This window comes from Uloborus diversus, chromosome 5, assembly GCF_026930045.1.
Source record: "Uloborus diversus isolate 005 chromosome 5, Udiv.v.3.1, whole genome shotgun sequence".
Lineage (NCBI taxonomy): Eukaryota > Metazoa > Arthropoda > Arachnida > Araneae > Uloboridae > Uloborus > Uloborus diversus.
In genome coordinates this window covers 77,466,095-77,480,091 of record NC_072735.1, presented here as the reverse complement: position 1 = coordinate 77,480,091, position 13,997 = coordinate 77,466,095, and the positions used below count along the sequence as shown (strand labels likewise).

General features: G+C 34.2%; 1 protein-coding gene across 2 annotated transcripts in view; it reads left to right on the top strand.

The window, feature by feature from the left end:
* Positions 1-1,203: 1,203 nt before the first annotated feature.
* The window catches only part of LOC129222142 (DBH-like monooxygenase protein 1), a 95,224-nt gene continuing 82,430 nt past the window's right edge, over positions 1,204-13,997 (top strand). Inside the window, exon 1 of one of the 2 annotated variants that reach the window (XM_054856598.1) lies at positions 1,204-1,325. Coding sequence is in view for 1 of the 2 variants with exons in the window: in XM_054856597.1 (XP_054712572.1) it covers positions 11,157-11,429 (273 nt within the window). In the remaining variant the exon portion in view is untranslated. Of the gene's footprint in view, positions 1,326-11,123; positions 11,430-13,997 lie in introns of those variants that run through there. The other variant, XM_054856597.1, reaches the window with a different exon arrangement.

The window sequence follows — 13,997 nt, the reverse complement described above, 5'->3', positions numbered from 1 at the left end:
ATGAATTTTTGGAGTATTAGACGATTTTTATAAAACCAATAAAACCTACTATTAATGTTTTTTTTTTTACTGTTTCATATTTTTAAACACACACACACACACACACACACAAAAGGTTGACATTTTCTTCTTTCAACATGTTTGTAAATTATATGATATTTTTCTTCGTGCTCATACATTTTTTTAAATGTAAATACTGAAAATCTGAAAGAATTTAGTTTAACTATTGATTTCAAAATTACTTTGTTCTTTTGTTCAGAAGGTTTAAAGAAACAGCAACTAATGTTTAAAGAGTTTCCTTTTTCAATTGATAAGGGAAGACATATATTTCGTTTAAAAAGTACATAAGAAAGTAGATCGCGAAATAAAAACTATTTTCCTCTGGAATACATGAATGCATTATCTTTTATTCATTACATTATTAATTAAAAAATCAAAACTTAATTCGAGTATAAATTTATGCAATTTTATTTATTTATTTTTCCATTTTTTCCCTACCAAATTATTTTTTTTAATTAAAAAAATGGATAAATGTAAGGAGTACCACATTTTTGCTTTCTAGTACCTTATATTACTACCAGATGTCAGCAGCATACAGAGTACGAGAAGGCTGGTTCGTTTCTCAACTTTTTGACCCACCGACTGGCGATGCATTACAAAAACTGCAATATAAGTTGATAATTTTTAAACACCATTTTTGCAATTATTTTATCAGTTTTCTTTTTTTTATAAAAAGACTATTTCTCAATCATTAGTCCCATCATATCATTCTCTGTCATAATCTACGTGTTTTGCTTCCGGTTTGAAATTACTGCCAAAACAATGAAAAGTAATAAAAAAAATTAAAAATTAATTTGAATTTTGACATCTGGAATTCAAATTATGTTTTCGCAATCACGAGTGTGTGTATGTATGTAGGCTTGTGTATTTGTATCTGTGTGCAGGTATGAGTGTGTCTGGGTAGTTGTGTGTATGAGTGTTTGTGGTAGGGGGGGGGGGGGATGTGTATGTGTGTGTAGGCATATGTGTTTGTGCCTGTGTGCAGGCATAAGTGTGTGGGTAGTTGTGTGTAGGTGTGTGTGCGGGTGTCTGCGTGTGTGTGTATGTGCGTAGGTGTATGTATGTGTGTATGTGTTTGTACGTGCGTGTATGTATGCGTGTAAGTGTAGGATATTGACGCAACCTGGAGATGGCTTTCGCTAGAGGAGCAGCATCGTGAGGAGCCTGTCGACAGTGATGCTGCAGAGGGTGCTGGCGGGAAAATAAAATCATAGCACATCAAAACAGTCAAATGAAAGCAATAAGCAATCGTGATTGCTCAAAAAGTAAGTACTTCCGCTTTTAAATTGTTGTCACAAACAATGAAAAATAATAGTAATTATAAAGTTAATTTTGTAAATAAACTAATTTCATGACTAAACCTAATCAATGTTGATTAGGGGCCTTCTTCTTGCTCGCGATGGAGCGCAAGCGTATTTGTGTGTTACCGTCGCAACAGACAAACATTTAATGGACAATTACTGCCTCATTATGTAACATTTCCATGGTATTCCAGTAACATTTCCATTGTATTCCCGCAACACAGTTTGTATTTATCAAAAAAAAAAAAAAAAAAAAAAAAGGAGTTGTCTCCCTTATTTCTTTTTTTTCAGTGTCAAAAGGGGCTAGCTAGATATTTTTCAATACCCAAGAAATTTTTTGTGAGTGCTAACTAGCTCATTACGAAACTTTTGCGTACGATCAAAAATGGATTTCCAAAAAAAAAAAAAAACGGCCTATTTTGGCCCACTCTAATGTAGACTCATTACCAGTGCTTAATTTTTGACAATAGAAGTGTAGAAGGTGGGAGATCCATAGTTCTTAGCGAATTATTTCATCCCCACATCAAATCAACCAAAAAGTCAGCAGTGCTGTCATGTCTCAGATTTTGTCAATTATATTTTCACGAATAGATCTGTGAGGTAAGCTCGAATTATTTATTTTAAGTTTCAGAGGATATTTTCAAAAATTTGATTTTTGATAGTTTAAAACACATTTCTAATGGCCTTATTTTGCATTTTTTTTGAAATTAAAAGACTGATTTTCTCATATTTTCATAGAAAATAAATTTGTTCTATCTGCCAGCTTTTTAAAGAGCTCAAACAGAAGTTATTGAAGGAGACTTTGTAAGTTGTTCTGTAATAAAGAAAAAATGTAAAATAATTTTTAATTAAATTAAGAAATGGAGTAAATTTTTAAAATAAATACAGTTTTCATTTAACAATTCATAATCGACGAAAGCTATGTGTCGATTCATTTTCAAAGCGCAAGAAGAATGATGTGTACAATGTGTGTACAAAAAAAAAAAGAAAAAAAAAACCTAGGTGGTTTGCATTATTAAAATATTGTAAGTAACTGCTTGCACTCGTGCCACGTACAAAATGATGTACTTCTTATTAAAAATAAATGTTTTCCTCTTTCCAATTTTAACTCAAAGTAGTCATAAAAAATCATTTTTTCAGACTGTGAGTGAACCTGATCATTTGGGTATAGGGTCATTTCATAGAAATGTCAACCTCAATCTAAGAATTTTTTTTTTCACAAAACCCTAATTGTGACCCATCATTTCATTCAGCATACTTTATATTATATAAATCCAGTAACAGTTTGTAAAAACTCCATTCGATGCTTTTCTTCTGGCTCTAAACGTGCAAGGTTGTAGAAAAGGCTTAGTATACGCAAAAAACTTACCTCTAAATTTTTTTACGTAATGTAAAAGTTTTGCAAATTTTTATAAGAACTATGTTTATTTTAAAAGATTAAATGTTGGCCCATTAAAATTGACTGTTCTTTCTTGATATATCATAAGATAGGTATTTTAATTAGTTTGGTTACTTCACTGAAAATATTTTCTTTACGTTAGTCACACAAAAATGTACTATTTTCTGTTTAAAAACTAAACCAGATAATTGTACCAGTAAACACGTTTTATTTTCTTACATATGTATCATATCTACTTAAAAAGTACAAAATATTTATTTTAGACACAGAAGATATAAAATAATTAGAGTGTTACGAACGTAACAGTTGAGCTGTGATTAACGTAACATTTTAAAAATGACCGCTATTATTCAAAACTGATTTAATTTAATGTACATTTTCTTAAACAATTTTGAATAACTAGACAATCTACATTGATTAAAAATATTTAGTGTGAAAAATGCCTCTCGAAATATTACAATGTAGACCTTCTGTCTGCTTAAAAAAGGCTTTTTTAAAAGAACAAAATAAGATGAATTTGGATTCAACACAAAAATCCAAGCTAAAGAATTAAGAAAATAGAAAGACAAATTTATATTTGCTACGATGTCATCCGATTTGAATGCACTTTCAATATTTTTTGCATAGGTAGCTGCCTCTTTAAAATTTGTTGGGCCTAGTTTCTTAACCTCAATTTTTATATCGCCCCTTAAGGCTTCCAATAGTTTAGTGAATTTTAGGTTCTCCTTTAATTCCTGTACTTGGGCAGAGGGGGTGTCAATATTGATATAATTTGAAGCTGCAACCTCTATCATGTCAATCAGATCAGCCACGGATTGGCTCGGCTTCTGTTTTATGCCTGAAAAATATTCCTGAATCTGTTGAAAATTTGCTTGTCTTGAAAATTTGTCTGTTAAGATTTTGGCTAAGTCCTCAAATGATTTTGCCTTGCTAGCTCGAGGATCATTGATGAGGAAATCAAGCGCTTTAGCTTTTAAATTTAGTTTGAGAAAAATTAATTTCTTTTCGGGTGTCCACTTTTCGAGATCGGCAACATCAGAGATTTGTGAAATAAAATTTTTAACACACTCATTTTCATGTCCAGAAAAATTCGGCAGAGCGTTAGCCAAAGACTTCATTTATTGCTTAAGAACATTAGCAGCTGAGCCGAGCATTTTCAATTGTGATACTGGGTGCACATCTTAAAGAACAGGCACAATATATAAACAACCATGACATGTGATAAAAAACGGTACCGATTAAATCATTGAAGAACAGAATGTGAAAAACTCTAAAATAAAGGTCACTCGCACAAAAATTGAAAAGTGGTAACTCATCTGATCCTGCTGGATATGAAGGGAGCACGGAGGCGACCTTGGGTCGCGCGGCGGGCTGTAGAAACGACCTCTAACTAGCCCCCGTTTGGTTAACACTTGCGCACATAGAACACACTTTTTTCTTCGCCTTATAGGCCACAAACACTACTTGTCGATGATTTCTTGGTGTCGGGAGAGGACTTCTACCGCTGGGGAATGGAGGAAGCTCCTTTCATCACATCTGGGAAACAGAAATTGGTGCTCGGGCGGGCGAAGCGAGCTGCGCCATTTTCGAGCGTGGTCTTTCGGTCCGGGGCATATATTGCGTCGTAGATGAGCGGATTTTGGAATGTTCTTCCAGATGAGGGCTCCGGGCGCAGGAAGGGCTGCCGGCTCCTTGAGGTTAGATATTCATCTTTAATAAAACAAACAGGGGGTTGCCCACCAGGGCCTGTAGCTTGCAGGTTTCATTCCGTTGGGATCGGAGTTCATCTTCCACAGAGTCAAGCTTTCAGCTCCCTTCGAAGAGTATCAGATGCTAGTTTCCTTAGTTTTTTTTCTTGGTTAAATAATGATGACTTAAGTTAAAAAATAAAGTTATTTGTTAAACAATAATCATAGCGGAGGATTTCTTTTTCCTTCTTCTCCAGGCCTCCTCTCGAATCTGAATCTTTCCCGCCATCCTAGCGGGAGACGCCAGCCAAAGGTAATAAAAAAATCTCTCTCTTCAGTTAGGGAGAGAAATTGGTTTTCTCTTGAAGCATCCTTCCCGTGCTGCCATCTAGGTTGGGTGCGTGGCGTTATTTGATTTATGGTGTAAAATCCCTTTCTTGTGAAAATTGTGACAAGCTTTGTTGTCACAGTTACAATACATTTTTTTTAATTGCAGAAAATCTTAAAGTTTCTCTTAATTCCTTCTGCTTGAGCGATGTAGGGGTCTCTTTAAAAAGCGGTAGGTGGAGCACATTTCCTTTGTATCATAAGAGGAAAACATTAAGACTTCTGTTAATTTTTAAACAAGTTTCAAAGAGGTTTTAAAATTTGCTTCAATCAGCAAAAATAATCTTCCTCAGAGAAATCTAGAGTTAGTCTACATTAGTGATGCAAGAGAAGAGGAGAAGCAAGACTGTAGAACACTTTTCTGTAGTACGTAATTAAAAAAAATAATAATTTCAAAAAACTGCAAATAAAGGCCATTAGAAATTTTTTTGACTATCCTTTCTATTATTATTCTTAATATTTAGTATATTTTCAATCAAAAGGTATTTTTTCTTTTCATTTCTTTGTCAAATCTAAAACGGAGGTTTTCGCACAATTCTTTTTCAAAGTGAACAACTTTTTAACGATTTACACTTGATACAAATCAATTTTTATGCTTTGACATTCCAGTAATTATTTTTCTGAAAAGGTTTTGGCCTTTTTTTAAGCTCAGAAGGGATTTGAAGATATAGAAAACTGTATTTGAAATAATTTTTCTGCAAAACACACTTAATTTTTTTATTTTAAAACAACAAAAAACACCCTTTAAATTTTTTGAACGTTTTTAGCAAGAACGTAATTAATACAAAAAAAAAAAAAAAAAAAGAAAATTAATTTAAATTTTGAAATTTTGAATTCAAATTATGTTTTTCGCAATCACGAGCTGCGACAGGACCTTACTCACTGGAGCTTTGTTTCTAGAAACGGCTCCTGTCCCCCCAAGCCTACCTCTCCTCCTAAACGGTTACGTGTGCATAGTTGTGTGTGTGTGTAGGCCTGTGTGTGTTCGTAGACCTGTGTGTATGCACGTAGGCATGTGTGAGTGTATGTGTGAAGTCGTGTGTGGGTGAGCGTGCGTGTGTGTAGGACATGGACGCCTCCGACCAGGAGAAACGGATAGCTCAGGACCGGAGCAGCCGCGCCGCCAGAAGAGGACGGTGGGCGGTGGTGCTGCAGAGGCCCCTGGTCCAAGCTGAAAAAGGAACCACAACGTCAAGGACGGTCAAGTGAGGACAATAAACAATCGTGATTGCTCAAAAAAAAAAAAAAGATTTTAGTTGGTATTTTCCGGAGGTATGATTTATTAAATCTCCTAATTGAAAAAGCATAAACTGACTTCAGATAAAGAAGCCACCACTCTACTACTCACAGAGTATTTTCTGTTGTTTATACTGAAAGAGTAAAGTACTAGCTTGAGATTGATACCTAATTCAGCTTAATTGGTTGAAAAATAAAGAAATTAGAGAAACTTTTCTAAATTTATACCGAAAAGAAAACTCAAAAAGAAAAAGTGATCAAAAATCGTATTTCGAAAAAATTTATCCTAAGCATGTTTTCTGTTTAAAACATCTAAAAACATCATTTGAGCTTATCTCATAGATATCTATTAGAAAAAAACAATGGACAAAATTTGAGACATGCCGGCACGTGGCATTAGGCGGTTTGAGGTGAAATGACTAGCATTTATTTGAGTGCATAAGTAATCAATATCAAAGTTGCGTCTTTTATGAAAAAAAATCACACAAAATTGAAAAGAAGCCGAAGAACCGAGCTCCCTTCAAATCAAACCCTGCTCTTTACTACGAGCAGTTTTATGAACGTGTACAGGAATGGAAATAAATTTTAGGTTCATGCAAATCTATAAATAAATTTTGAATATAAATAAAATTCTGTGGATATGTTGGTACAATTCATGTAAATTTTATGAACGCATGCATTCACGATATTTTATTGGGTATCTCGACGCAGTAATAAACTTTTAGGGGGTGGTAGAAACATGAAAGAAATTTTAGATGAGTATAGGAATGAAAAGGACATACTTTCAGAAGCATGCAGTACGACTGTTCGTTTCGTACTTTCATTATTTCAACTTTTGCTGTAAAAGTTACAAAAACCATCTTAAAACTTTATTGCAGTTTATATCGCATTCTTTATAGTAAGGTGTTGTTAGTTTTTGAAGTATGTAAGGTTTGCAAAACCCTTTTATTGAATTAAAAAAAAATATTCGCCTTACAGTTAAAAGTGTGTTAGAAGCGTTTTTTGATTTTTCAAGGACTACATTCATCTACGAGAAGCGTCAATTCGCTGTTAGATGAGATAACAAATAGTCATGTTTTTCTAGGATATATTTGTTATCAGGATTTCCGAAAAGGAAGTCTGAACTCGAAGTAATTTTCATTAATAGGGGAAAATTCGCCAGTTTCTTTTAACAAAGATACGATTTGCTGATCGACAGATATTTTTTGGAAACAATTATTACACAGGGAATTAGCGATCTGGTTACCTTTAATATAGGACTAACTTATGCCTCTGAGTCTAATAATAATCTCAGTTTTAGCCTACCATGATAAGTTTTAAAGCTACAAAGGGATCAAAGTGACCGATTCGCCACAAAATATAGGACATTTTTGTAAAAATGAGTGACAAATAACAGAATTTTTAAGAAAAGAAGGACAATTTAAACATTCCTGTAGTTTTCGAAAATTCCGAGAAAATGACACCACAAACGAAGAAAAGTGCGGCTCAAGTCATGAAGAGAATTTCTTATCATTATCTAGCTTTCAATCATAAATTTGAGTGTTCAAACATGCATATTTTTCTTAAGGGGAAAGTTAGGTTGAATTCCACGGGTAACTGACTGACATTTTTAAAGCAAAACAATACATGTTTTCTAAGATTCAACGCAAAATATATGTTGTGCAAACGATCTTTTGCCTTGGAGTATTGAATTTTTTTAAGTTGAATTTAATAGTATAATTAAATTCCCGAAATACAGTTGAGATGATTTTTAAATAATTATTAAAAACATGGTAAGAGACTGGTATTTTAAAAAGAAGTATGTCAGTCAGTTACCACGCTTTTAACTTTTTTTTTTAATCGTCCACAATGTATTTTGAAAATTTGATTATACCATTGAATTCAGCCTAAAAAATACAATATTCTGCGGGAAAAGATGGTTTTTACAATGTATATTTTATTGTTTTGCTTCAAAAATGTCTGTCAGTTACCCGTGGAATTGCCCATATACAATACAAAAAAGTGTACCTCTTTGTGTTACTGATGAACACAGAATTAATATACATTCCCAGTTGGAAATTTATTTTTTTTGCAGTGGCAATATAGTAAATTAAAATCGACCATAAATAATAATAATAATAAGTACCAGAGCGGCTAAATCAGCCGCCTCCGGCGACTGCTGGGCTTTACAACTTAATTGAGCGGAATAGGATCTTTGAATTTAGCTTATATGAACAACAAGTGCTGAAACAAACTTAATGTCGAGAATGATATAAGGCGATTGACAAACAAAGCAAAACATTGTTGAACTTTGTAACCAAAACCAAACTTAGCTTTCGCACAAATTATTTCCAGAGACATTTTTAATTTTATCTCTACCAATTTGGAAATAAAATATTCCTTAAAAGATTTTTTTTTTTAAATTTAAATTATCTAATTAAACTTGTAACAGTTAACGTTTAACTAATAAAGGACATAAAGTAAAACTAAAATAAATTAAACCTGAAGTGTTCTTGCTGAGGCTATGCGACATAGTTAATAGTTATTGCATAAACTCTTCAGTCTTCAAAAGTTATGCAATATAGGCTCAGCAAAAGTTATGCAATATAGTTATTGCATAACCTCACAGCTTAACACGAAAGCTTTTTAGTAGTATTTTCCGACATGTTTTTTAGATCAGAATTTTTTTCCTTTTGCAACGAGTCAACTAGTGTCACCAACATGAAGAATACATTCAAGGTCGTAGTCACCCTTCACAATTACATTACTTAGTTCTAAAAACTGAAGTCTTCCTTCTGTATATGCGCAGTTGCTTCGCCTGTCACGCGAATATTATTATACAGATATACAAAGCGTTTCAAACATTGCTAATTGCAAAATTTTGACTGTCATCGTCACCAGCACGATATTTTAAAGTTTTGGGTGGGTCACGTAACGTATGTTTTAGCACTGAAAATGGAACTCGTTTTTGCAGTTGATCAGTCATCCATGAACTTTAATAACTTTTCATTTCAGGACGTATTTGTAATTTTTATTTCATTGATAACTGCTGGTTGCATAAAAAAAAGTCCTTTTATACAAATACAACAAATACAAATGTGAGGACCAGCAATAGGCTCTTGGCTCAGCTAGGCTGGTCCTAGTCAATTTATTAGATCCCAATGAAAATCAATGGCCCTCTTAAAGCTATCCAACCCCTTGCTCATTACCACCTCTTCCGGTAAGCATTTTCAAGTGCCCACAACCCAACTAAAATAGTAGTTTTTCCTTATTTCCAGATTAGCCTGAGATTTGAATAGCTTAAAACAATGATCCTCGTCCTGCTTTCCGTGCAAAAATTTAATCCATTAACATCACTCATTTTGATAAATTTAAACATCTGAACCATGTCTTCTCTGACCCTCCTTTGCTCCAGGCTGTACATATTAAGCGAATTAAGTCTGGTATCATAATCTAAATCTGAAAGTTCCCTTACTGGTCTATTTACCCTTCTTTGAACCATTTCCAATACAGAAATATCTTTCCTCAGATAAAGCAACTAAAACTGCACAGCATACTAGATTCTGAATTACATTTTGTGCTTTGCAAAAGCCTTCATAGTTTTTTTTTTTTTTTTTTGTGATATTCACATTTTGCCACGAATTTCTGTAATTAGTTTCGTTTGCCTACTTTTAAGGTTTTAGTGCTACATATATGTCAAAATCAATAGCTTATTTTTAGGGAGCTATCATACCATGAAACACATGAAGCGTTTTAAAAATCTTTCGCCCAACTATGATTATGGCAAACCTAACCTGGCAGCATTGTGAAAGCTACGCAGATCCTAATCACAGCATTACAACGCTACCAAATTAGGTATAACCCAACTATAGCCAAACAGCTCTTATTTGCTTGTAAAAACGTTGCCAAAAACAATAGTGCTGAAATTTAAGATAAATGTTAATTTTTTTTTTTTAACGAAGTAATCCGTTAAGCAAGACTGAAAATTCTATTGAGTGGATAATACCCATCTACATAAGTAAATCAATCGTCAAAAACAAAGTCATGAAATAACAATTAAAAGTTTAATCAAAGTAAAAGAATCTATCAACTAAATAAAGAGTCATTAAAAGCTCCATTAAAAGGCAAAATAACCCACCAAATAAATTAATCTAGTAATTAAAAACAATAAAATTTCAGTTAAAGCAAAATTTTGAAGCATGAGAGCAAAATGACCTCATCAATTTGAGCAATGTGATATTTCCCTCCCAATTCATCATGTTCCATATTGTTACAAATTCTGTAAATAGTAATTATTGTAGTAACGTAACCTGTAAATAGTTTCCCGTAATGAATATACAACCCCTATACATTCGGCTGAAGTATACGATCCCCCTATTTCTTTTTTGTTCATTGATAAAATTTGATAACGGTCTACTATTTTCGAGAAGCGTTTGGAATCTTGTGGAATATTTGAGAGATTTCTTTGGATGTTTATAAAAGCGTCCCGCGTGATAAAAAGTTTAGTTTCGATTGAGAATTCGAACTGAGAGTGTATTAGCTCTGTTTATTGCGAGGCATTTCGCTGTGTTGTTTTTCGTATTTGGAAGTAAATACGTGTGTAACCGTTGAGTTTACGGTGTTATGTGATATTTGCTTAATTGCTGATGATTAATTTAGCAGTTGTTGACGATCTTCCCTGTACATAGTGTAAATAAATTTCCTGTATTCTTAATCAAGAACTGTGTCGTCCTTTCAAGAAAGTTGGAAGTCTCACCGAATCCGTTACAATATGTTACGGTCATTTCCCTCATTTTTTCTCATAAACTTCATACTTATTGCGCGAAAATAAAAAAATTTCTTTAAAAATATGCATATTTCAACGTGAACTCCAAATGTATGACTCTTTCAACACGTTGTCTGCAATTTTGAAGGAAATCGTCAACTAGAATTGTTATTACGTCACTCGATTTCCCCACCAATCATTGGAAGCATCTTCCGGAACTGTATCGAATAATTACTTAATGTTGATTACAAAGCACTTCCCGCTTTTTGTCACCAACAACAATCTCTCGACAATACCCATTTTTCCTTAAATCGACTGAAACTAGTTTTCAGCGCAAAAACATGAAGACGTTGCAACGATTGAGTTGTGTTCTACTTTTTGTACTATCCATCGCCCAAGAAGATGACTGGCATCATAGCACTGTCTTAGATGGACATGGGAGGTTTCACGTATCGTGGACAACATATAGCTCTAAAGATAAGACTGTCTGGATAAAATTCAAAGTTGAAGTTGAAGCGCACGGATATGTTGGACTTGGACTTTCCTCGAATGGAGGTATGCGTGGAAGTGATATCGTCACCGGTTGGATAAAAGATGGTAAAAAATATTTTCAGGTAAGTACACTGCACGTGAGTTAACCGTGACTGCAACGGAGTTAGGCCCGGATATATAAATGTTGGGGCCCCTTGCAATAAAATCTGCAGGGCTTCTCCCCAGAGGCCAGCAGTGTATATTTCCAACGTTAATAAGTCCAAGTTCTAGTTTTTTTTTTTCAATTTCTTGTGCCGGTGGTCATTTTAAGAACGTGCTCCTCCGCCCCGTATACTGCGAGGTTTGCAGTTACGCAGATCCGGGCAGAGAGGCCCCCACCCCCCAAGTTCAATGGCAAATACCCCCACTCCCCAAATTTTTCTCAACACTCTTTTCCTTTTTTTTATTTTTTTTAGTTTTTAGCTCTCTCTTTTTATTTTATTTACTTTTTTTATTTTTTAAAAATTTTATTTACTTTATTTTTAAACTATTTTTTTTATTTATTTTTAATTATTACTAATATCTTATTAGAAAAGTTCTGTGCTACACCAATGACACACACACAAACTAAAAAAATAAATGAAATATAATATAAACAAAACAAAATAAATAGTTTAAATTAAAAACAAATCAATAAAAATTTTAAATATATTTATAATTTTTTTAAATCCCCCCCCCCATTTTGATGCCACAACTTGCACCATAATTCCCCACTGTGGGCACCCCTTTATCCCAGCCAGAACGGAATGCTTGCTCAAATGAAGTAAAAATCGCAGAATGAGGCGATGCGTGGTACTTGATGGTGGAAGTTTCTAGTGGAAGTCTTAATGAGTTGCTCGAATATTGTTTTCGTTGTTATACGTTCATTGTTATACGTTTCGTTGTTATACATTCAATTTTACAAATCGAAAAACTTCATTAGTAGTATTTTTGGCGTTATGCCAATCAAAAATATTTCCCCTTTAAACATTAAAATAAGAGTGCGCGTCCAAGGTCAATCATCTTCTTATCAGAATCAGACTAAAACAGTTTTTCTCCTTTCTTGTTTTCAAATCCTCATATGATGCAGTGAAAAGCAAAGGGATATAAGCAAGGGCGCCCATATAGGGGGGCAAGGGGGGGGGCTCGAGCCCCCCCCCCCTTGTAATTAGAACTTCCTTCAAGTACTTTTTTCTTTGCAAACATGTAAAAACATTTCTTCTCCAGCCATTAATGAATAAGTTATTAAAAATGTCAAATTTTAATGACTCTAATCTGCCCTGAAATCGGTTTCCACGTGGAAAATATGCAGTTAAACCACGGGGGAAATATTTGAGCCCCTCCTTTCAACTTTGCATATGGGCGCCCATGGATATAAGTGGCAAAATTAAAAATTTGGAGATAACCAGTAAACATGGTAGGTGAACGGGTGAACCCCTCGTCTGTCTTGGGGCATGAGATGGGATTGGTAGCCCTGGTAATTGCTGCTATGCAGCATGATTTAGAGAAAAAAAAAATGAATGAAAGCCTACCTGGGATGTTATCTTTAAACACGTTTTACTCAAAACGTGAAAATGTCCACTTACATCCCTTTGCTTCTCACTGCCTCATATATGTAATAGCCAATAATCGAGTAACGATTCTGACGTCACCAACAATGAAACTTGCGTCACGGCATGACAATTTGGTAATATTTTTCGACATGTTTGACATGCTGGGAAATGTAATAAGTAAATTACCGCCCTATAGCCAGGGCTAAGGCAGAAATACATGAAATACATCGCTAGCTCAGTCATTCCAGCCGAGGACTGCAATTTCGTCCTTATTAGCACTTGCTCAGTCACTTCCTATGCCGGGCTGATGAGTGCTAATAAGCACGAAAGTGCAGTCCGCGGCTGAAATGAGTTGGTGGTGTTTTTCATGCTGGCAAATGCTTTATTTTGACATTGCTGAACTGGATCCGGTCACTTAACCGTTTTACTGGTAAGACTGCAATTTTAGGAGAATGAAAAAAGCGATCAACCATGAACGCTATCTACTGGAGTATAGGGTTAATACACTGGAGTTAGGGTTAAAATGTCAACTATCAAAATCCAAACAGGCGATTGCTTCGTTTAAATGTAGAAAGCAGTTTTCACCCGTCTTACCATGACGAGTGTTTTTCTAGTATCAGAATAATGGTGAACTTCGAATTTAGCTAGCTTGTTGACAGTAATTAAAGAAAACTTCAATTGCATGATTTTGACAGTCATAAAGTCAAACAAAAATGTATGTATCTGTAAATTAAGCTCTTTTGTTAATTATGTTTACGACCCACTCTATTTCCATGATTTTGACAGTCTAAAAGCTAAACCAAAATGCATATAGCTGTAAATTACGCTCTTTTATCAATTATGCTCGTAGTAAACTTTGTTCCTGCTATTTGGATATTAAAAAAAAGGATGTCGTCATACACTTTGTTTTTTTGCCAATTATGCTGATAGTAAGCTCTATTTAAGTGGTTTTGAAAGCCTGAAAGCCGCACAGTAAATAATGAAAAAGATAAACGGAAAGGAAGTGCCGAGAGAGAGAGAGAGATTGGATTTTTGATAGTTGCCGTTTTTCTGAAAATTATGAAGAAGTTTCCAATATGATGAAAAATAACGGAAGTGAAATTTCGCGTCAGACGCAAT